This window comes from Brachyistius frenatus, unplaced genomic scaffold (genome assembly GCF_029030835.1).
Source record: "Brachyistius frenatus isolate BFR_SWC_R1_liver_20210118 unplaced genomic scaffold, ASM2903083v1 Contig_12, whole genome shotgun sequence".
In the NCBI taxonomy this organism is placed as follows: domain Eukaryota; kingdom Metazoa; phylum Chordata; class Actinopteri; family Embiotocidae; genus Brachyistius; species Brachyistius frenatus.
The window spans coordinates 392,765-418,939 of NW_027210611.1; the positions used below are offsets into that span (position 1 = coordinate 392,765).

Consider the following 26,175-nt stretch of genomic DNA (forward strand, 5'->3'; position numbering starts at 1 on the left):
AACAACATAAACACTATGTTACACTGATGCATACACAGACACACAAAATTAAAAAAAATTAAAAACATCACTCAAGCAGCAAATAAATAGATTTCCCTCCTACAGGCTTAATCTACTCTACTGTATTGAAGAAGATGCTGGTTGATGACCTTCAGGTGAGGCTAACTTTGAAATGGATGCACAGAGTTTTAAAGTTCATCTCATCATACAGGGTAGAGGTATTTTGCGCAGTAGGAGGCAGCGGCAGAGATCGGTGACAGGACAGCTCATTCTCAGTTCACACAGATGGCAAAGAACTGAGCCACTTGTGTGTAGTAACACTGCATCATCCAGCTGATACCTGCTGCTTGCATACGAAGAGTCCCTGCAGCTTTGCCTGATAGCTGGAGTGGAGCTACGGCGTTGATTCAGACACAACAGGCAGAGTCATGAGCTGCTCTCCTCACACAGCTCAGCAGATGGTAAATGGCTAATCACTGTTTGAAACACACATACTGCAAAACTCTACAGGGCATACAAAACATTTTAAGAGCAGAAGTGTAAGAGGCAGCAGTCAGGTTGTGTCTGAAGACCGGCCAATACTAAAAAACACATATTTTAAACTATTTTGATCTCGGGAGCCATTTTTGTCAGTTTCACTGTGATTTTACACAAAATCATCCACTTCTGGACACACTGTTCCACTATATGGCAACAGGAAGAGACAGGTTTCTGGAATAAAAGTAGATGAGGGTTAACCTCTTGAAGTCTATGAGCTGTCTTCCACTCCCACTACTTCTGGGCCTGTGTTATTGTCACCACATTTTCAGCCACAAATGTCATATATTTTCAGGACTGGTTAGACTACTCAGAAAATCCATTATTTGGCAATGTACAGTAGATCTTTTTGAAGGGGCTCGCAACCTTTTTTATATTATACCGATCTATTGGACTAAGTCAAGTTTCCCTTAAACACCGCCTGTCATGTTGTTCATTTGAACTGGTTATAAATTGGATGTTTTTAAACACTACTAATAAATAAAAGTGGGGTTTGCCAGTAAAGTTATTCCGAGGTCTTTTCTATGTAATGATGCTTCAGAAAGTATTTAGACCCTTTCACTTTTTACACACTTTAGCATATTGTAGTATTTTTTTATATATAGCTATTTTTCCACATCAATCTACTGTCAATAACCCATAATGACAAAGAAATTAGACATTTTAAAGTTTAGTTAATTTTTTGTTTATGGAAATTTAACACTGAAATGTCCAATTTACCAAATATTCACAAACTTGATTCAGTACTTCAGACAAGCCTCTTGTACAGGCTTTACAGCCGTCAGTCTTCTTCTCTACAACATCTCTACAAGCTTTACACATTGATTTGAGCAGTTTATCCAGTCGTTCCCATCAGATCCTCTCAGGCGACAAGAAATTGGATGGGTAGCATCAGTGCACTGCCGTTTTCAGATCTGTCCAAGGATGTTTTGTGGGGTTTAGGTATGGATTTTGGCTGAACCACTTAAGGACAGTCAGACACTTGTCATATAGCCTCTCCAGCCTTCTCTTCACTGTTTGCTTTGGTTTATGCTGACAGGTGAACCGTTGCTCCAGCCTCAGTCTGCACTCATGAGCAGGTTTTCTAAGGACCCCTCTGTATTTGGTTGGATTCATATGAACATTAAGATCTGACCAGTCTCTCCATCCCTGCAGCTGAGAAGGCACCTCCATCATGTTCTGGACAAATGGTAAAGATAATTTAAGCAAATTTGGAATATCACAAAAAAAAAAAAAAAAAACACTTTTGTTAATAAGAGTTTTCAGTTTATAATTTGTAATGAATTTGTAAACATTTCTAATAATCCATTTGCGCTTTGTCATTATGGGTTATAAACTGTAGATTGATGAGAAAGATTATTTTTTAATTTACTTTAAAATCTACAAAACAATAGAGTGCATAAAAAGTGAAGGATTCTGAATACTTTCTGAAGCAACTGTATGTTGTGGTAAATACAGAAGTATTTCCTGCTGTATGAGCTGCCCTGGTTGGGAATCAGTGCAACACCGACACATTTTATGGCTAACTGAACTGCAACCAGAGGGTTGAAAGGTTAAGGTCAGGGTTTCTGTCAGGTGCCATTCCCACGTAATTAATGGTCCCCAACTACACGTGGGCACAAACTGTCACACACATCTGCACATTAATCTTTCTGGTCACAGTCAGTGAGAAAAAGTGAGCAGCTCCAGCCACCCGTATCAGTCCAGCTGTTGATATTCTTGTTACTAATTAGACCTGGTCTCTGTCTGCCTGTAGTGGTGAGGGTGGTTATACGGTATGGAGCAGCTCAGTGAACAAGTTAATGAGGGGTGCGTGTACACATGACAGTGAAACAGGCAGCTCAACCAGAGACACAAAGTTATATATATATATATATATATATATATATATATATATTTAAAGATGCAATTATTTACACTCAATGCTTCAAATGATTCTGTGTGTGTCTGTGTGTGTTTACTTTTTTTGTGCGGCTACTGCCTTTGTAGAGTTTGCCTCAGCAAAGCAAATCAATACTGAAGGCAGTGAGTACACATAGAAAAACAGTAGGCACATCAATAGGCTGATTTATTGCTGCAGCGGTAAGGATTTTCACGATAAGGTGTACAGGCTTGTATACTGGATTCACAAGATATTAAACTCCCTGTGTTATCAAACTCTGACGGGAAAGACTAGCGGCTTCTTCTGATATCAACAATCACTTCAGACCTCTGACCAAGCCAGAAATAAAATGTCCAGATATTTTGACAGGCTGGCAGATAACGGCCTTGTTTCTGCATCTGCTTACTTATTTTCCGTATATCTTCACTGAAAATGGCAAACGGTCAAAGTGAGGGCAGGTAATTTAGTCCAGCGCAGCCTGTACCTGATGGAGAAGTACACATCTATAAATGTGACAGCTGGATCTACTCGACACAAGAGAGGAAAAAAGTCTCAGTAAGAATATTTCCAGACACTTTGATGCCAGCCTGGGAGGCATGTGAATAAACATTTAGTTCGAGTCATTTTTCAACCCATGAAAAATCCAGCACACTCACGATAGCACAAGACGCATAAGGTTTCAGACAGCCTACTTTTTCAATCTAAAGGCCCTGTGGGCCAATATACGGCTGTGGAAAAGTAAGATGCATATGACTTGACAAGCGCTGGTAGCTTCCCTCCTGTGCTTGTCATTTCTGTCAACAGAGACTTGATTATTAAATTACAGGTCAAAGAGCTTTTCCACAATTCTGATCAATACACAATCAAATAGGCCTACTGTTGGACACTTGTCTCTTTCACAGCAAAATCCTCAGTAAAACAGCTTCAGTTGAAACGTATACAACCATTAATCTTCTCTGTCAATATTCCTGAATACATAACACCAACTTGAGAAACAATTGATCAATGTTTATTGTACTTCCTTTGAGAAGCTAAACAGTGATCAACAGAGATGTCAGTCCAGCTGTTGCTGCTATTTAAAACCTCAAATAACAATAGAAATTGCAACATGGTAAAGCCAAGCATCCAGAGTTTGTTTACTGAGTCTTGAGCCTCAAAGCTATGCAAGGTGAGATTCTTTTTCATGAAATACAGTTAAATTCAGTGACTTTAATTACTCAGAAAATCGCCACCTTAACGTGGTGGAGGGGTTTGAGTGGCTCAGTGATCCTGGGAGCTATGTTGTCCAGGGCATCAGCCCCTGGTAGGGTCTCCCAAGGCAAACTGCTCTCAGGAGTGAGCCCAGACTAAGAGCAGTTCAAAAGTCCTCTGACGAACAGCAGCACACGGACTTCACCCACCTCGCCCAGATCAGGGATAGCGGGGAACCCTGCCGGAGCCAGACCTGGGAGGGGAGCTCACCAGCGAGCGTCCGGTGGCCGGCCGGGCTCAGCCCAAAAACCCTGCGGGTGGACCCACCACCCGCGGGGACAAGCATCAGGGTTGGGTGCATTGCAGACCAGGTGGCGGGCTGGGCCGGGGATCTGGGCGAGCTGATCACCGACAGCATAGACCAGCTCCTGGGAGACTTCAACGCTCATGTGGGCAATGATGGTGAAGGAGGAACGGTCTGCCCGATCTGAACCCGAATGGTGTTTCATCATTGGACTTCTTAGCTATTCACGGTTTGGCCATAACAAACACCATGTTCGAGCATAAGGTGGCTCATAAGTGTATCTGGTACCAGAACACCTTACGCCGGAGATCAATGATTGACTTTGTAGTTGTATCAGCTGATCTGTGGCTGTATGTCTTGGACTCTCAGCTGTCAACTGATCACCACCTGGTGGTGAGTTGGATCAGATGGCGGGGGAGTCGGCTGGAAAGACCTGGCAAACCCAAACGTGTAGTGAGGGTAAACTGGGAATGTCTGCCGGAGGCCCCGGTCCGGGAGATCTTCAACTCTCACCTCCGGAAGAACTTCTCACACATCCCGAGGGAGGTTGAGGACATGGAATCCAAGTGGAGGGGCATCACACTCATTTCCCTGGACGCTGTATCTAAGGTAGTCAAAAAGCTGAAAGGCGAAGCTTTCCATTTAACGGTCGATCTACGTTCCAACCCTCACCTATGGTCATGAACTCTGGGTCATGAGCAAAAGAACAAGATCGCGGTTACAATTGGCTGAAATGAGTTTCCTCCGTAGGGTGGCCGGGCTCAGCCTTAGAGATAGAGTAAGAAGCTTGGCATCTGATCAGGATGCCTCCTGGGCGCCTCCCGCTGGAGTTTTTCCAGGCACGCCCAACTGGCATGAGTCCCTGGGGAAGACCCAGAACACGCTGGAGGGATTATATATCCCATCTGGCCTGGGAACGCCTTGGGATCCCCCAGGATGAGCTGGAAAATGTTGCACGGGAGAGGGAAGACTGGGCCAACTTGCTCGGCCTGCTGCCACCACGACCTGATCCCGGATAAGCGGAAGAAAATGGATGGATGGATGGATGGATGGATGGATGGATGGATGGAATACGCAAAAATTCTGTGACTTTAATTACATTTATTTGCCTGAATTTGTTTCATGGACACATTTCCACCTAAAAGAATAAACAGTTGTAGAAGCAAGACAACACCATCTACTTAAACTATAATTCAACAATTTTCAGGCTTGTTTTGGTCATTTTCTTGTTTCCAATAGGCTTCTACTGTAGGATATAAAATATTACATTCATAAACTGACTAAAATAAAAGATCAGGGCGGAGATGATGATGCACTTTTCTGAGAGTTGCCACTCACTGCCATGCTACATGGCAGCTGTTATGCTTAACTGAAAGATTCATAGTGTAAAGCATTCAAATATTCACTCAACTTATCCACAGAATATGCCGAAAAGTTTTGATGTTTTATCAAAGATGTCAATGTGTTGCCTACTGGAGTTAGCATCCTAACCAGCTGGCCCTGGCCCATCCCGTCTTATAGTACCACCCCGCAACTCAAGGTGAGTCACTGTGGCGTCCAGTCTGCTCTCAGTCCAATATGAGAGATAGAGGAAGTAGTGTATTCTAACTTCTCAATAGGATGAATAGAACAATAAACAAGATTGGCAAAATAGAAGAAAAACTAGTTAGCATTGGTCTTGCTTTCCACTGCCGAAGGAAGCTCCTGGAGAGTAAAGGAATAAGGTTTCATGTTAAAATCACATATTTTTAAGACTAGGGAATAAACAGCTGGTTCTGTAGCAGTAGCTTATTATGGTAGCTAATTCTATAACCTTTCTGACAGTGTTATTATATTTGCTAAATTAGCTTTTTGTGGTTCCGACACTGAGGCAATTTTATGTAGCAAACAAACCAGGCGTAGCCTACTGGCCTTGTTTGGACTATTCAAAAAATATCTTTATTGAAACTAATGACAACACAAACCGTAACATAGACCAGACCTATAGACCTAACCGCCTAAGTCAATCCACTACTGGGTCCATGCATGCTAACTTTACAATTGTTAGTTATAAAACAAAGAGCTAACAACTCTAATGGTAGGACTCACACAAAATTTGACAAAACTACTGAAACTCAAAGAGCTGGACTGAAAGCAGGCTGTATTCCATAGTGAATCATTATCACCCCTTTTTGTATGAAGTGGTATTACAAGTTGGGTCTTAAAGCTTAAATAATGCACCTTAAAGGTACTGAGTTTGAATATAAAGCTGGTATAATAATACTTTCAAAACTGATTAAATGCTCCATCCATGTTGGTATTCTTAAGGAAGCTCAACTGGTCACATCCTCCTATACAGATGATATCTATTTAGTATCAGGATTTAGGTAGAAACTTGTCTGTTTTTATTAATTCGGTATTTGTTATCTTTCCTGTTAAAAACACCACCATCTGCTCTCATTCTGTGTATTTAAGACTTAGACTCAACAGTATCACCATATATTTTAAAATAGCACTCTTCTTTCACACAATCCACTGCTATTAAAGTGCCTTAGCTCTGATTGCATTTTCTGCGCAGAGTGCTTTATCCCTGTGTGAAATGTGGACCATTTCACCCACCTACTCAACCGCTGAACAGAGAGCTCCAAACTCAGGCAGCATTCACTCACATAAAATGTATGAAAATGATCAACACAGCCATTGTTTGCAGAAAATGAAAACCCAACAGAAACATTCGGACTCTGACTTCAGATGGATCATTTGATTTCCCTGATGTTCAGTATGTTTATCACAAACTGTTCAGCTGTAAACTTGAGCGTTCCCTTGATGTGGTCTTTTCTGGAGAGTTCTTAACAAATGAAAAAGTGCATCTGTGTACGAAGGGGAATTTTGACCTTTGGCAGCATTTCAGAAGCAATGAGACATAAAACTGACTATCTGCATCAAGCCATCTCCTTCAGCTAGGTGGTGTGAAGAGCATGCATGTAAGCCTTACAGCTGATAACAATAAAAGCTGCATCAATAAATGAGAACTGCAGCCACCACATCTAAATAAATCCTGTGCTTTTCAGCACTGACAACTCTAAAGGCCAGAAAATCCCAAGAGGGGAAGCAACAACATTTTTCTCAATCTATTTGTAAGTATTTTCATTCTATTTTGAGACAAAGGGGCTAAAAGAATGAAGCATCTTTTAAGGTCAAGCTTCCTTTACCCCCCTTCCCCACTCACTCTCTCTCTCTAATCCTTTCTGCCTCCCACTTTCCCTTTGTCTAACCATCTCTTTGTCTCCCTGCTCACTGCTGAAGTGTGAAATGGATCTTTCCTGATCTCTGAGCACCTGGTTTCCAAGGGAACCAAGAGCGTTGTTTGAATCAGATTTGCAGTGAGGATGGGACTGGCTGTGTGCAGTACAGTCGGGACTAATGTTACTGCTGCTGGCTGTCATGTGGGAAACATTTGCCGAGTGGCTCAACAAATTAACTCGGAACACAAGACACTCTCACATGAGACATGCAGCAATATGGACATTTGAAACAAAAGCAAACGTCTGCCGAATACAGATACTGGACACTTGACACATGATATATCACCCCACTGTAATGTAGTCGCTGTGTGAGAACAGCCCAACTCGAGAGTGAAGCAGTCACCGTTGCACATGGGGGTAAACTTTTCCTCTGGAACAGCATCAATAAATCATGGGCATTCATGAGTGAGATTAAGAATTCATGCCAGCTGGCTTTTGGTTCATGAATAGTAGGCCATCAGGCTGTCTGTCTATCTGGTCGACCAGTCCACTTTGGAAAATTTGGATCGAGAGGTCTACGCTCAAAATGTTGTTGAGTGGAGATTTTGTAACTTGTGGACACGTTTGGTGTTAAGAGATCAGCTCTGATGAGGGAGCACAAAACTGGAAATTAAACACATTCGGGAATCAAGTCACCTCTTTACACTTCAGACCAGAGCACACAAGTCAACATGTCTGAATGAAATATTAACAAGTAAGGAATAAAAATAGTGGAATCTATTGTCTGTGACATTTACCTCTGTCTCTTGTTGCAGTGGAGAAAATGGAGAAAAAGGACAATGCACATAAGGGCATGGGTGACAGAGAGTTTTGTTACTTTTGCTCACGTAATGTGTAAGTTGAGTAAAACGTTTCATAAGTTACAGTAAAGCTCATCTTTGGCTCCACTGGTGGACCTGATGGCTGTCGAACAGGAGGAGGAAACTGAGAGTTAAGGGACATAACTGTTATGTCTTTGGTGCCATTCTACCTCAGTGGCATGTAGTTCCCTTAATCATCTTCATTATCTGATCGTTTTTAAGACGGATATATAGCAGAGCTGATTAAAGTCTTTTATTGTGCAACAGACCCACACAATGAATCCTTTACAGGAAAATGAATTGATAACAGCTGTAATAACAAAGGGAAAGCTTTTATAGTGAATGCATCCTTAAATGTGAAATGCTAATTAATTAAGTATGAGAACGTTATATTTTGGTTGACTTTATCTGCTCTCTCTCATAATCATAATTTTAACATTCAAATGTTTGTATTGTTCTGATCACAATTTGTCAAAACTAAATTGGTTGATTGACAAGCTTTGCTGCATTTTCCCTTTTGGGCTTTGCTACCAGTTTAGTCGAACTGCTTCTTTACTGATAGTTTTATTGCGATATAATAAAACTACTCTAGCAGAGCTACTAAAAATGAGCAAATATATCGACTATCTCCGTCTGTAATATGCCCTCGGCTTGCACGTCAAAGGAGTCTGCACATAGTCTTGTCCCCGCATACATATAAGTGAATTTAGGACTCTACTTTTACCTCTGTTTTCTCTGTTTACAGCACCAACTCCTGCAGAAAATATCTGGCTGCTTCACTGAATAATGTTGTGGTAAGCAGTTCTGGAAAAGGCAGAAGAAAAAAAAAAAAAATCTGTGCTAAGCCCCTCCCACCAGACGTGCATATACACGTGTTTTAGTTGTGAAATGCGCTGACACTTTTTGCCAATATTGACATGTGTTTTATTGAGTGCACCGGCCATCAGGCATACCGGGACAAATCCCGGGTGACCAGTGCAGAGTCAAAAAAAAAAGGCCCCCTCTGTGTGCCTATCATTTGAGGTCTGCATTAAAGCATGGTCTCATCGGATTAGGACTGAATTTCTTTTTCAGAACACCCTTGATTGTGTTTATTGTCAGACTCTTTTTATTAAACCCATCTCCCTTTTCTGGGTTGCTTTGCAGTTGTTGCCAATGCTGGAATAGCAACATCTTCATGATTTTCCAACAATAAATCACGCTTAATGAGGGGACGTGCTTGCGCCATTAATATTGGTAGAACAGCCCTTCTCTCTGAAATGATCTGTGATTGGCCGACAGGTTTCGGTCAGCTAAGAGGAGGTGCAGAAGTCCAGTGTTCTTTCAAACTACAAATTACAAAATGCTGACTCCAGGTTTTAGGTTTTCCAGCTTATTGCTAACTTTGTCTACCTGCTGCTGTTTAGTACTGAGCGGATATGGTGTTGAGAGTTGCACAGTTTATCACAGCTTTATGAGCTGCACCTTTCACATTAAACATCATCATTTGACCTATTGTTAATATAAAATATGGGTTTATACAGCTTTGCACAAAAACTTCTGACCTACTTATTCTGTAAGAGTTGGAGGAGTGTCTGTAGTAATAGTGGTGGTGGTGGTGGTGTAGCAGCAGTGTTACTAGTGACGCCACTGATATATTGATGAGGGAAGTGAGAAGGAGACAAGTGCATTGAGTTGTTCTTTCACAACAAGTCAAAAGGATATTAAATATTAAATATTAGACCGCCGGCTTTTATGCTATTATCCAAGTTCACCTGGGAATAAATTATTCAACAACTGATGAGATGTTTTTCCTCTTCCATGGCCCAGACACTTAAATTATTCCCATCAACTACAATATTGTGTATGTTGAAATTAAATTACACCTAGCCAGCGTGTCTCATTTAAAAATACCCTAAATGCCACACTCATCTGATTACGGCACACCAAAGGAGCGATAGCGCTGAGTGTGTGGGAGGAAAGTCACAAGAGGAAAAGTCAGGGGATCACCAAAGTCTGCAGCATGCTAGAAACATACACACACACACACACACACACACACACACACACACACACACACACACACACACACACACACACACACACACACACACACACACACACACACACACACACACACACACACACACACACACACACACACACACACACACTCTCTCTCTCTCTCTCTCTCTGTCATTGCGTATAAAGCTTACATTAAAACAAAACATACATACAAGCAAAATGTTTGAATTTAAAAAGCTGCTTAAAAGATAAATCTTCTCCGCTGAACATTAAAAATTGGATCCCTCAAAAACAATTAGTTGTCATCAAAATAATGACAGTCCCATAGGGCTGGACGATATGTTGATATTATATCATATTATGATAGGAAACTAGAGACATACTTGTTGACTTAACAAAGGTTGCATTAAAGTGAGGTCATTTCCTGACATTATCAGACTATTCTTGCTGTTTTATTATTTGCCTTTACCCACTTAGTTATTATATTTACATTACTGATGATTATTTATCAACATTTTATGAAAGCAACAATAGTCATCCCCACAATATTGTTGCAGTTTTGATGTTGTGGTATTTGGTCAAAAATATCTTCATATTATATTGTGTTCAAGTTGCCAGATGCTCTGCCAAAGCAGGTGGACGTGATGGAGGAGTTTTTCTTCTAAACCAGAAGCTTGAAGATTGAAAAGCTTGAAATCTCGTATAGTGAAGTAAAGTGAACCAATAGCATCCAAAAAAAAAAAAAAAAGGAGAATGAACCCTCAGTGGTGAGACTCAGTGGAGAGACTGTAAAAATCAAGCATGCTTATATAAATCTAACAAAACAACAAAATAAACGTTTCCCTGAATGTTGTCTTCGTGGCCGCACACACACACACACACACACACACACACACACACACACACACACACACACACACACACACACACACACACACACACACACACACACACACACACACACACACACACACACACACACACACACACACACACACACACACACACACACACACACACAAACAGCCGTTCATGAGCAATCTTTAACAGCAGCAAATATTCTACTTTAATGTTTTCCTAACAATGGAAACCATTGCAAAGGAGCTCACAGTAGCAGCTAAAGATAACTACAGAGGCGTAGTGTGTTGCCATATCTAACTGATAGTTCACTGATTTCCTGGGTGACCCTTCCTGACGGTAATTGTTTGAAAGAATCCACAAAACAGATTTGGGAGGAAATCCAATCCGTCTGGAATAAATACATATTTTAGCGTCTGCCTAAGAGATTAGAATTGGGAAGCTGCAGGAGGAGATCTACAAAAGTGGGAAATTGTTGTGTTGTTTTGACCTAATATAAAACAACATGGAGATATGAGTAGGTATTTCCTTGGCTTTGTGCGGATTTTCCCATGCCTTTGTAAATTTTAATAACATATCGTGCAGAGAATGAGAGACTGGGAGGGAGATGAGAGAAGTAAAAATGAGGCGGTTAACTCTTGCTGATTCTATCAAGAGGACAAAAGCAAAGACAACACAGAAGTGTTTTCTCAGAGGATATGAATTACTGCCTGCCTCTGGACAAAACCGGCACAGTGGCGTTTAATCATCAGAAGAACAGTAGCATGCAACAGTGTGACTGAAGTTCAATCATTGAAGAATAGATCAGCTGGAAGTGCCTCTCACTGTTTTTCTCTGTTTTTTTTTCCACGTTGAATGTTTTCCTCAAAATGTTGCTGAAAACTAAATCCAGTCAGAGTTACAGGAAAGATAAGAGACCTATTATCCTTTCAGAATCACCAGGTGCAAACCGAATGGATCGAGCATGATGAAAATTTACAAAGAAAAATCTAAAACAGTAATGACAGCAGAATTTTTAGAAGCTGGGTGTGCTGTGCATGTTCCCATCTCGTCCATTTTTGGTGCATGCGTCACCTCCGATCCCCTCAGTGTGGATAGGTACTTGGGGTTTAAATGATGCTGCTGTTGGAAATGGAATACAGGAAAAAAACAAAACAACAACAACAACGACCTGATGTTGAAAATCAGCGAGAGCAGTAAATGGAGGAGATGTGATCATCAGAGCAACAAAAACATTGTATGGTGGCAATTTCTGAGAGCCTACAAAGCATCATGATCAGCGACAATGTGGGGACTGTTTGCAGTGGTGCTCAACAGAAGGGAGCGACGTTGATGGCGTGTCAGTTAAAGCGCACGGAGGTAGATCTCCTGAGTCTGTAATGCCTTCCCAAATGAAAGCGGCAGCATTTGGAAAAGGGGGGAAAGTTTTCCATCTATTCAGATCCAAGCTGAATAAAGTAAAAGCAACACATCGCCCAACTGCTTTAAAACCGCCATGACAACCAGCGTCAGCAGCAGCGATGTTGCAGAGAGTTTAAACCTGAGATGTGCTTCTGCCCTGCATGGTGCGTCCTGATATCTTCATCTCCCTGCCTCTGAGAGCAGGCACACAGGCGAGATTTCGCATTTGAAACTGATGTTACCAACGAGCAAGGTCACTGATGAAGCTCCAGTGTCAGTGATGGGGGAGTATATTACCTACGCTCCCCTTCCAGCAGGAGATAGTGTTGATTGTGCAAACTGAAAAAAAAAAAAAAAAAAAAAGACACTGAGGTAGATGAAATATGAAAATCATTGGGAGTGAATAAAGATGTATCCTTTCTTTTCATCAAAGGTGAAATGATGCTTCTGTGTGATAATAACTGTGTATTATATGTGTTGCACTAATGTACAGATAAGCCTAAGTGCATTTCATTTTCTGTGTGCTTCCCTTTTCAAGTCTGACATTGATTTCCACCCAACCTTCAAAAAAGCTCCTGCTCTCCCGCTCTCTTTCTATTTTTTGATCTGAACATGGAAAGATCTGCTGTATGCTGTCGACTCTGCAGTTCCGCTTTCATAAATGTATGAATAGGATGCAAAAATAAACACTTTACATTTAAAATATTCAAAGAAGCTGACTGCAGCGAAGAAAGGAAACTTCCTGCAGTTCAGAAAGTGAACCAAGAAGCAAGAGACAATCAAATGCAGGTGAGGTTTTTAAAACACTGAAGCCAAACTTTCCAACGTTAATTATGTCTTTACCCTGCCACAATTCCACTGAAGAACCTTCACCTAAAACTAATGACCCTGTTTTTATTCCAAAATATTCACAGCAGCCTTTGAAAATACACTGTAAGAGCCAAGCACTCAACTATCAACACCTGTTATGCAACTGGTTTTATTGTGAAGACGGCCACTCTCCATACGAGCAAACATGAGTTTATTTTTGAAGCACCTTTCAACCCAAATTATGATACCAGCCATGCAGAGCTCAGTTACGTAAACCCAGAAGTGGTTTGTGTGTCTGCACACCATTACATCACTTCAGTGTTCCTTATAGCCTCATACAGAGCCCAATTTAAAGTCAGAGTTGCAGAACAATACAAGGCAATTAACACCCACTCTGTCCTTCTCTCTCCATCTTTCTCTCTCTCTCACACACACACACAGTTGCTTTTTAGCTTTGCAAACTTGCAAAACACCCTCAACAGAAATATATATATTCAATAGTGCCTGTTATCAAAAGCTGTTTTTACATCGTCAAACTATTATGAAAACAGCACACCAAATAGGCTGTCACGGCAGTGAAGCTTACACCTGGGCTGAGGTTACAATAGGAGTTCATTCATTATTTATGCATAGGTTTAGAAGTGGTGCATTTCCTTAAACTGCTGCACTCGTGAGCAAGCCAACACATTTCAAAAGTCAAACAGACACGGTAATGAAATGCTCAAATAGAAAGCAGGGGTTTGAATATGTTTGGTTTATCTTGTTAAAAAAAAAGAAGAAGAAGAGCTGTTTGCGCCGCCGCTCCAAACGCTGTTAACGAGCGCGAGGAAATGCGCGTGAGAATTGGAACACAGGGAGCAGGTCGCTCTGAGGAAGACCTACCGGGTCCAGCGGCTGCTGCTGCTGCTGCTGCTGCTGCTGCTGCTGAGACGCTTTCCCCTGCCCGTTCGCGTCTTTTCCAGAAGTCATGTCGGTAAATAAAGCGCAGAAGAAGAAGGAGAGAAGCGCGCGCGTCGACGTCCGCTGCTGACAGGTACAGAATAACGAAGCGGAGGAGGAAGATCACAGAGAGAGAGAGAGAGAGGGAGGGAGAGAGAGAGAGAGAGAGAGAGAGAGAGAGACGCACGAAGTGTTCAAGGGTATCCAGTGATTTGCTAAAACAATGACGAGGTGCAGACGGCGCAGAGTTTATTTCGTGTGCTGTAGACCGCGGCGATGTGGGACGTTCAGGTTAACTTTCAGAGTGGCAGTGTCATCACTCACAACGATAATGGGCTCAAAACTCAGACCTGCGGGCTCCTGATTTCCTTTAGCGGTTTAGACTTGAATTTGCGCCATTTAGGACTTCACCTAACACAGGAGAGCACCTTCAGTCCGCTGGAGGATTTACTGCTCAGCAGTAAAAACACATTTCCGATCAGAATGCTGTCATAGGCAGCCCCTAAAGGGCAAGGAAATTGAAGGCAAAAAGGAACAAGAACGGAAGTAAAAACACTTTATTTAGTTTAGAAAAGCAGCAGTAGGTTATCGTAAAGTCCAACCTGCAACTGCATCTCCATTTCTGTATCACTTTTTCTTCTTCTTTTTTTCCCCCCGACCACAATACAGAGAAGAGCTCAAGGTTTTGTCCTTCAACCTGGACCTATATTTAGTTTTACCAGACTCCACTTCCCATTGCTCTGCTCAAAGCTCACCGCAGCTGATGATATGGAGACCTGTCAGTTTGGATCAGATCACTGTGGGCAGTCATTACTGGCAAGTCCATTACACAGGAAATGAAAACAAGAATCAATGCAAGAGGAACAAAATACTTTCAGTTATCAGTGTGGTTCTTTACAGATGGGACTATTTTTTTTTTTTTAGCAAAAGTCAGGATATATTGACGACTGACAATGTTCTCTTTAGTGCAGTTTAGGGAGTTGGATAGAAAGGATTTGCATAGTTTAGCTACACCTATAAAAATCATATCCACTCCAGTATATTGCCAGTGCTGTTGTATTGTCTGCCAATAAAGCAAAGAGTTGCTGCTGGCCTTGCTCTTGAGAAACAATGCTACCGTCCTCCCACATCGAGCAGAAATAGTTCCAGCTCCTAACAAAACATTGTTTGTACTGTAACTCTCTCACCGTGTGTCACATCTCTGTGCACACACAATCCACATTCTTGTTAGCACAGCTTGTCTGACTGTTTGTGCTGCACACACATTTGTACAAGCACACGCCGACACACACAACACACGCAGAGCTCTTTCGTGGCGGAGAGAGTGTTTCTTTAGAAGTCATGCACAGTCTCTGCAGCGCTCCTGGCCTTTTGAACCAGTCAAAGGGAAAGGAACTGAACAATATCAGATAAGAAAGAAAGAAAGTCCGTGATGTGAGTCACTGGCGCAGAGGAGGATATGTTTGTCATCAGAACGAGGGAAAGATTCCCGTGCAACAATAATGTCTTCAGCAGTAACTTTATGGTCATACTAAAGGGTAATTCTTGCTTTTACAGACAGAAGAAGACGGTGCCTTCTCTGTTTGTCATTCGTCGATCTATAATTTAACAGAAATAAATGGAGTAACCATGTAAATGTATCTTAAAATAGTAATAATGTACATTGATCACATTAAACAATACAGAAAGTCATGAAATATTCTGGTTGTCTAAATGGCTCCAGGAAATAAAACCATACATTCGGAGATATTCACCAATTCCATCTCCGTTACTTGGAAATGTCAACTATGACAATATGGTGCACTGACAGAAGATATAGTCAGATTAATGAAAGAGTATATATCATCGGCTCAGGTTACACTAAAAAATGTGGTGATTTGATTTTCAGCAGTCTGTTCTTCAGCGTTTTGAAAAGTCCTTCCGATTGTTAGACTTAAATGTTAAAGTTAAAAATGTCTGCGCTCTCATTAATTGAACATCATTGTCATCACTGTCAGGGTCGTATCATGTACTCAAAACAATAAAACTATTTGGTTTAATCAACCTTTATGAATGGAATATTGCAGTGTCAAAATCTATGGATTTATCAGAAATACGTCATGTTTCTTTTTAACTTGAACTTATTGAATACTTGGTGTGTTGCGCTATTAATACTGGAGAGACAAACTCAGATCAGTGCATCGCCACATGAAAGTAATCCACACAAAATGCAAGAAAACCAACAAGTCTGCAAAAACAAAAAGTGACACATATGTAAGTTGATTATCAATTCACACACAACAACACACACACGCACGCACGCACGCACGCACACACACACACACACACACACACACACACACACACACACACACACTACAATAAGATAATGGCAGCATATTACATCGTCACATGAGGTCATGACTCGAGTTGATCATTACTGACAAAAAAAAAAAGGGAAAATAATAATATAGAGAAATCAAACATATAGATTGAAGTGTAGAAACAAGGTACCAAGACTAAGTTTGGATATAACGATTTATAATGCTGCAAATGAAACACGCATTTCAGTGGCAGCACCATTCAAGCTTAAAAGACCATACACTGAACCAAAGACAACATTTGGTGCTGCTGTCAATGCACAGCTCCACACATGGCCTGAGGGAGCTGCATGACCAGCTCACTGCCAAGAATCATTTCAGCACCACTGGCGCAGACAGCTCCACTGACACACGAGCAGAAAGCCTGTTTACAGTTTAATCCTCGATGTGTGACCGTCTCCGTCCTCTCTTTATGACCTGGTTTCACTGTGTTCTCCACAGTCGCTCAGTGGCAGGTTACATGTACCTCACTGTCAGAGGAAGCAACAATTAGCCGCCCTTAGTCTTTAAGGCAGGAAAAAGCCAACGGGACCCAATTTACAAGTTAAACACGCCATTAAACAAAAAGCAAAACATAGAGAGTGCTTAAGAGACCAGCCAAGCACTAATAAATGAGAACAGGCTCAAACACGGGGAGGACTGCAAAGATTGATCATCACAACACATTCGACGTGGGTTCCTTCCAACAATTACCTTCTACAGAAACAACAGACAATCGTGCTTATATGGAGAAGCAAAATAAAATGCAGCCGAATCAGAGCAGGCCAGCACAGCCTTTGCTTTTACTGCACATGCACACCTGACATCATTTTCATTCATTTTTTTTATCTTAATCATTCAGTGATTTATGTGCTGCATGAGGCAGCATCTCTACGCAGCAATTATCAAATAAATTCTTTCAACCAAAGCTCTTAAAAAAGCACTTATTTTTAGGGTACCAGCAAAAAGGCATTTATTTAACATGTCAATAAACAGTGTGAAAGGATTGAACTGCATGCTAGCTCCCCCCAGTGATCACTAATTGTCTGACATCTTCATGATGGCCAAAAATAAAACAGTATCGGGCATATTTTTCTCTGGAGATTGAGTTTACTTAATTGCAGAAACATAGACATTTGTCTTTATTACAAAGGTATTAACACATTTGTTGTTATGAAGGGGATTCTGGGTAGTAAATAAAAAAAAAAAAAGTCTGAACCTTTGACCTCCTCTGACAGACATAGTCATCAGTTTTTTGTCAGTTAAGACTGAAGAGAGCGAGAGATCTGAAGAGGCCCAAACAAAGGCCTTGACAGTTTTGTTGGATAACCGATCATTATCAGCTGCACTCTCTCGGGACAAACAACGGAGCAGAAAGCCTAACAAAGCTGCAAGCCACTTAAAACCAACAATCCCAAGCAGAAAATCATTATCCACCGTGTTTGCATAAATGCCTCCCAAAGGTTTCTTTTCCTTTTTTTCCAGCGTAGAGGCAGACCGGTTCCTCCATGATGATGAACAGGGAACACAGAATGTCATCAACACCTGCGCAATATATTGCAATACAACACAACAGCTTTGCAATAAATACTTCCTCTGCCAAGCTTAGAATTTGTGGTTAATGTTTCATACATTATGAATCAGCAACTCACATTTGACTATTAATGGTCAGTAATATGTACTGATAATGAATACATAAAAATCTGATCTTTTCACGTAAAGTAGTAACTGCATTTTGGACTTTTTAGTGGTGACTAAGAGGGGTATTTTTTCAGGGAGAATGACATGCTACAATAAAAACAGCATACTTGGTATATGCTCACCAGATTTCATGGTTTTAGACAAAATGTTTTTTATTTTATTTTTGACAATTATTCATTCAAATATAATAATAGGGTGGCACAGGGGTGCAGTGGTTAACTTTGACGCCTCAGTGAAAAGGTTCTGGGTTCAAATCCGGGCCTGGGCCTTTCTGTATGGAGTTTGCATGTTCTCCTCTGTGCCTGCGTGGGTTCTCTCCGGGTACTGCGGCTTCCTCCCACCATCCAAAAACATGCACCTCAAGTTAATTGGTGGTTCTACAAATTGTCCTTAGGTGTGAATGAGAGCATGAATGGTCTTTGTTTCTGTCTGTCTCTATGTGTTGGCCCTGTGAAAGAATGGCGATCTGTCCAGGGTGTACCCTGTCTTAGCCCAAAAGTGAGCTGGGATAGGCTCCAGTCCCCCCGTGACCCTGTTCAGAATAAAGTGGGTATAGATAATGGATGGAAATATAACAATTATCAAATAAAGGATTCAAGTTTTCACCACGGAAACGTAATTCCCAAAGTGGCTGTGAACAGATATTAATCTTTTTGGGGTTTTATGTGCAAATAAAGAATTACAAAAAATACAATGAAGTAGAATAAGAAAACTTTGCAAAGATTTGGCATCTGCCCTCAACATCTGCTCCACTGTGACAACACAGTGCATCATTTCAGCTTTTATTGCCCCCAATCTGTCTTGTTTTTGTGGAGGTATTTTTTCGTTTTTGTTTCAGGCTCAGATGGTCGCTTGTCAGTGTGTAAAATGGTAGATCATTACAGTCTTCTAGATTATGGATTATTAGTGACAGCTTGATGATAAAAACCAAGGGTCTGTGGTTGAAATCTCCTTCATCCGGAACAATAAAAACTCAAAATAATATATGAGAAATAATAAGACTATAATTCAGCACTTCTCTAAACAGAGTTACAAAGTGACTAACTCAGAAACAATAAAATACAATAAAATTACTAAAACAAGAAGGATTAAGAGGTACACTGACTAAAACAGTAAAACAACAAGGAACAAAGATAAAAACCAGATCACCTGAGATACTCAGGCAGGCAGGGATCTCCAAAGCTGAGGGATACAAACTGAAAAAGTCCAGTCACCCCACATGAGCACTTAAAAAAACTAGAAGGCACCACTGTGTCTCATAAGGGAGACATATGCTCTATTCGCAGTTTAACTATGAGTCTGATCCAGCTTCATAAGCAAATTTTAAAATCAGCTCTAAAACTCTCAGAGAGCACAAATAAGAATGTTTTATTAGAGTTCCTAAAGACACCTAAAGAAACCAAGACAGCTTGAGCTGGAGACAAGCAAATAAAAGCACCATTTTCTTTCTAAATATATTCAACAATTAAATATCATTTAACTTTTAGCAATTGTCCTCAGCTGAAGGAAAATACAAGTCATTCATTCAAAAGGTTTGAGTTTAGGTTTCTGTTCTGAAGGGTATGTTGGGGGACTTGAATTTATGACCTCAGGATTTGTAAAATCTTGGCTAAAGTCCGTCCTCTCCGATGGTGTTTGTACTAAAACTGATGAGTGACCCTGAAATTGTACTGAAAAGAAAATCCCGTAAATAAAAATAAACCAGCACGTCTGTGATGTTAAACAGTTCATTATGGACACTGGCAGCGACACCCTTTCAATCAACGATGGCTGCTGATTTAGAGACAAGCTGTTTCCATTCAGCCGAGCTGCCAGCTGTCATCATGGCCAACTCAATAATCAGTCACGTCCCCTTTGCCCTCTGGCCCGCCATGACTCCTTCAGCTGTCCAACTGGCAGCACACCTGCCTCGCTCAGAGTAAATACTGCTGAGCTGTGGCTGCAAATCTCAGGTTAAGGAGATGGAGACACTGTTTCGGCTGCACCTCATAGTTCATCAATGATTGTTGCTGTACTTTAAGGTCATCAATTTGACCCTGAGAAAACAAGCCTCCTTATGTCGTGGATTGATGGAAGTTTTCAGGCTACAGGCGGAGGCAGTTTCTCGCTGTCTGGACATTACAGAGGGGTAATTAATAAATCCTCAAGTCTTTAATCAGACTCATTATTGGTCTTTTACTAAGAGAGGGTTTTACAGGAGAAACAATTAATCTACCATTGTCTTGTCTGGAATTGTTTGGACACGCACACACACACGATAAAATATTACATTAACTTTGTATAATTCCCGAGCTTCTCCACCTAAATCCTTGACCCTCATCAATACTTGACTGTTTTTCCGGGGAGGCTGCCCCACTGGTTAACCTACTCGATAAGTAACAACAACACTGAGCCGGTGGGAGTTTTTGTAGTGCACACTGTGCCCCACATTCTTATAGTTAAAAACTTTAAGTTCACAACCATCTAATCGATCATTTTTTTTCAGTTTTATTTCAATACCATGTAGTCAGTTACTGAAGCTGAATATGGGATATTCCTGAAATACAGCACAGCGGTTGTATTGTAAGTGATAGTTTTTGGTTACTTATTTGTTTACTACCTCTAACCCGTTATTACCTCTCCAAGCAGACATGTTTTTCTTTTCCCCTGCTGGCCTCTGATATTTACTCTGAATCCAATATGATGTGAATGCAGTAGGTATATCCTCCCAACGTCTACCTGATTCCCAGATGATGTTAAAAAAGTCAAGTTTAAAATTGTGAGGGGCATTTCTGTAGGAAAAGTAAAGGAATCCCTCTTTCTAAAAACATTACATGTTTCATTTTAGTTGTGATTTCCTGTCTGTCAACACTTTAAATTTCCTGTTCTGTATTTCAGGTGCAAGACCCCATGTACATAATAATAACATCATTTGATTAGCATTGATTTTAAAGCACAGACAAAGTACCGTATCAAAGCAGAATACCACCGCAATGGTCCACTGACTAAACACTGCTACCCGTCATCCCCTACCAAACGCTTCACTAATTCACAGGGTGCTATGTTAACACTATGCATGATATGCTCACACACCAAAGTAAGACACTACCTAATACAAAGCCTTAGTAACAAGGTGAGAGTATGCAGTGGGCTTATCAAGTGGGCAACTCCCTTCACTGGTGTTTCATCAAGTTAGGCCCACAACACCGCAGGAAGGCTGAACAGCAGCAGAGTAGTCTGCAGTAGCAGAACAACTCCCCTCAATATTCACACCCATCACCCCTGTTCTACCTGTTTCATATCTAAACTAGTGTGACTTGTGCCTACACACTTGGGCAATGTTATCTTTGCTCAAAGTATAATATCTATAGAAAAATAAAGCAACTGGTTTGTTTCATGTTACACCTCCACCCCCACCACCACCCATTATCCAGTGACTGACTCAGACTCACAACTGTCCTTTTTCATGCTCTGCATTACAGCACACTGTGCTACTGTTTGCCCCATAAAATCATTTTCATATTTTTCAAACACAGGAACCCAAAATATTTTACTCTTGTGACCCCTAAACAACAACATCCCACAGATCTCCACAAGCAGCACATCACAACTTTCAACTCTAGAATTTTTCCAGAGGAAAAAGATTATCTCGTCTTCACAACACACCGCAGAGCTGCGTGGAGTAGGCTTCTTAGTAAATGTCTCCAAACTCAAACAGAAAAAAAAAGATCTATACAGATCACTGCCTGACAGAAATGACTGCTTCAGGGACTAAGATGGGATGCTTCCGAGGAAAAACTGCACCTGTGGAGAAAATAATTGAGCGAAACAGTTTTACTGTTCTAAGGTTGCCAATAATGGAGGCGCACAAATGAAGCACTAATTCTGCTGTCACAGTAGATCTCAATAATCCATTTAAAGGATGTCCAGACCCTCAGTGATGCATTTTCATAAATTCTTTGGGGTGTTACGTGATGTTGAATGTATGATCTCACCTCAAGGCAGCTAGGACCTCATTATAATTTCAGGACTCTGCAGTCTCTGCTTATGGACAAAAGCTTAATTCAACAATCAAGATAATAATTGTGCAAAATAATTTTTGTCTCAAAAGAAAGAAATCTTTAACCAAAAGTTCAAGAAGAAGACCTGAAGCCATGAAAATAGCTGACAGGTTTCTTAACCCATAATTAATTCATACCAACACTTAAAAAAAATGTCAGCAGTCAAACTGGTTTAATTTGATGACAGTGTTAACAGCACCACTCCACTTATTAGTGAATTTCACATTTAATGCCCTAAATATTTTGAATTATACCAAAATATTCTCTCCAGACATATTCACAGACAAATACACTAATTATTAATTGGTGCTTGATGAGGTTTTAGGTTTGTGGAAAAAAGTTTAATTTCCCTATAAAAAAAAAATTCATCTCAAAATCTACTTCTACCTGGATGAATATCTAAATGCTGTTTATTTTAAAGGTTGAACTGGTTCCAAATATTTTCACATACTGACATACTTCATACATGTACATTGTATTTGGACCATGACTGGCTTCCTAACTAGTCCAGCACAAAGTCCCACTGGTCCTTCACCGTACTTTACTAACGATGAAATTGAAAACAACTTTCTAGTGTTGAACCCTGTATACACTGAAGGTTCTAACGTCCAAGTGAAGTACCGAACCATAAAACATATTTGGGTAAATACGACTTTAAAACATTTTAATATACTTGTACTTAAATTATTTCCACAGGTCATGCTACATGCAGTAGGGCTGCACAATTAATCATAATAAAATCACAATCTCGATTCATGCCTCATTCATGACAAGGATTCTGCTGCATTTTCATTCAGGACATTAACTACATCAAAACAAGTGTTCTTACTCTCCTTCACCCAACAACGCAACGTTACACCCAGAGACGCAGAGCAGCAAACATTGACTGTTTATAAAAGTGGATGTCGCTTCCGGGTCTGAAAAATAAGGGCAATGCGAAAGGGCCTTAAGCTGCATTATAACTGAGTACCACTAGAGGTCAGCTCCAAAAAGTCAGGTTTCCACTATCGGTCGGTAGGACGTAACATCGTCGGGTTTCCAATCAGATCGACTCAGATCTACCACTCGCTCCTCCCCAGCTCGTACAAACTAGCATATAGGCAACGGCCAATTTTAAAATTTGAGGCTTCATAAAGGCCGTTCACAAACCAATGGGTGCCGTCACTTTTGGTAGCTGCTTGGCAGCAAAGCCAACCCAGAGTGTAAGTAAATGAGACACACTCAGAAAAATATTGGTTCGGAGATTTAGAGATGACAAGAGACAAAAAGCTGACTGTTTTATGTTAAGCAAAGCTAACATCTCAAGCCAACATCGCGGCGCGTTTCAGATGCAGCGACCCCTCTCTGTCCTGATACTACGGTGTTTAACTGTGTATCTTTGTCGTGTGCGTGTAAAAGATGTTCATGTTTGTCAAGACAACAGTACAGTCGTCGGTTTCTGCTGGACAGAAATGGGACTTGTTGCATCTTGGGAACCACACAAGCAGTGGAGCTTCGGATCCTTGAACTGCTTCACCCGTCCACCATACTTAATAGCCTCAACTGCTGCCCCCCACCCAAAGTGGAGGCACCGTGGACGGTGTGGAGGGAAGCAAAAAAGGTGTAGGCGAGGAGGTATTCAGACTCGGGCTGGCAGCTAGACCATACGAGCAGGCTATCCCAACCATTCTCCTCGCAAATGTACGCTCCTTGGACAGCAAGGCGGATCACATCCGTCTTTTGAGGTCTACCTAGCGGGACATGAGAGGGGGCTGTGTTTGTGTGTTCACTGAGACGTGGCTGGACGACAACATCCCGGACTCCGCCGTTGGTCTTGACCGGCTAACATGCCACCGGGCGGATAGAGCCTCAGCTACGGCAGGAAAGACTCACGGTGGCAGAGTCTGTATCTAACGTTAACGCCGCTTGGTGTCGGGATGCTGTGGTTGTTTTGCAGAAGTAAAATGCCGACCGTTCTACCTCCCGAGAGAATTCGCAGCCATTCCGGTGGTCGCGGTGTGCCTTCCCCCCCAGCTTCAACTGCAAGGACAGGAAAGAGGCACAGCTGCATCGCCTCCAACCGCAAGACCCTGCAGCGCGTAGTGAGGGCAGCTGCTGGGATCATTGGTTCCGCACTCCCCTCCCTCCTGGATATCTACATCATCCGTCCTACCCGCAGAGCAGTCAGCATCGTGGGAGACTCAGCCCATCCCTCACACAGCCTCTTCAGCCTCCTGCCTTCTGGGAGGAGGTGCCGCAGCCTCCGTTCAGCTCCTCCAGACTGAGGAACAGCTTCGCTCATGAGGCTGTCGGGATGCTGGGCTCTCTCCCCTCTCTCCCCCTTGCCCCATGGACTCTTAACTTTTGCACTGCGGACCCATATTTGCACTACGTTGTCTGTTTTATTGTTTTTTTTGTTGCTGCATGTTTGTGCTTTTCTTGTTTTGTCTTTTCATTTGCACACAGTGGGACTGTGAGAAACATTTTTCCCATCCATCTGTATGTCTGTGTCATATGGTGGATTGATCTTAAAGAAGTTGAAGTTGATGTCCTGGCTGATCGCTGCTCTTTTTTGTGCTGAGCCCCAAGTTCTGTCTCGGGTCTTATACTGTTTGCATTGAATATGCTTCTCTCACATCATATTATTAGCAAAATTAAACATATTTTCTGTCATTATTGCTGACGACATTTGGCTATGTCTCCTTCAAACCGTTAAACAATGTCAAACTATTCTTTTCTATATACTCCAGAAGTCAATCATATTAGACACAGAAAATAATATGTTTTTCAGGCACTATGAGGCAGAGCAAAGAGATGCTGATATAAACCTGTACTTACTCAAGGATAGTTGTTTATGCATCAACCAATTCAGCCTCACCTAACCTTCATGAGGGCAAAAAACAGGACATATAAATGAACAGCAAATACAATTCTGCGGGGAAACACTGCAAGATAATTTCATGGCAAGGAACTGTAAATATAATACAATACTATAAAGGGCATTGAGATGTTGATCTGTCTACTGTACCTAATGTTTGCTGTATTTTATTTGAGAGTATTGCAGATCCCAGGCGGCGACTGACAAGTCCAATGACTGAGGCCATTGTGACACGAGGGACACAATATAAAAGTGGAAATCCTGGCTGGGCACCCAACAGCATTAAACATCCTCCTAACTGCAGGTGAGATCTTTTGTCATATTGTAGAATCCGATATTGGTTGCAAAACAACTTGGATTATCTCTTACTGCTTGAAATATGACTGAGTTGGTAATTTTCATTTTTGGAGGCCTCATAGACACTGCGCAGACCAGACGAATTTGAAAATTGTGAAAATTCCTTGCGTACTGGGCCATGGCACCGAGAAACAAAAACACTGTAGAAAAGTTAAGCAGTATACGTTTGTTGGTAGCTACTGCAGTCATCTGTGGTGAACTGTAGTTTTGCATTTGTCTGTAGTAGACTGGTCCTCTATCGGCTTGTAGTGGTTTGTAGTTCTCTGTAGTTGAATGTAGCTTTGTGCACTGGATCGTCCTTTACTCTTGATACTTGTTTGAAGCAGATATGTGTGTTGGAGAATGACTTGATGTTAGTAAATGTGTTGACATGTGAAGGTACAGTAAGTGTGACATCCCAATCAGGGATTAGGGACATTCCCAATTTTTGCCCAGAGCAAGTGTATCACTATGTTTCACCACAAACGTTGCCGTGTCAAGTGACATCAGATCTACTCTCAAAAACCTCAGACTTTCCAAATGGGAAATTCCCAGTTCGACATGTGTTCAGGTGATTTCTCCCACTCGGAGAAGGTCGTAAGTGTCCCACTTCCCAATTGCTTATGAACACACCATAATATTTATGTTTGATTTTAGTCAGGCCTGAGGACAAGCTTTTAAAACAATCCATTTTGCCCAGATGTACACTGTTCTGTGAGACTCCTCGTTTCTGAATCCCTAAAATAAAGCCACCCACATTAATGGGAAATACGCCAGGTTGAATTATGCTTTAAACTCTACATGTGTGGGTGGCTTAATTTGCAATGAAGCTTTTAATTAACTCCTCATACTCTACGTTTTGTATGCAAAAACCTGTAAAGTAACTAAAGCT

General features: G+C 41.3%; 1 protein-coding gene across 4 annotated transcripts in view; it reads right to left on the reverse strand.

Moving 5' to 3' along the window:
* LOC138617227 (A-type potassium channel modulatory protein DPP6-like) overlaps positions 1-26,175 on the reverse strand; it is a 77,419-nt gene that overhangs the window by 21,556 nt on the left and 29,688 nt on the right. Inside the window, exon 1 of one of the 4 annotated variants that reach the window (XM_069692013.1) lies at positions 13,954-14,149. The exons of the other annotated variants lie outside the window; for them this stretch is intronic. Coding sequence (XP_069548114.1) covers positions 13,954-14,040 — 87 coding nt within the window. The 5' untranslated portion in view covers positions 14,041-14,149. Of the gene's footprint in view, positions 1-13,953; positions 14,150-26,175 lie in introns of those variants that run through there. 4 annotated transcript variants of the gene reach the window in all.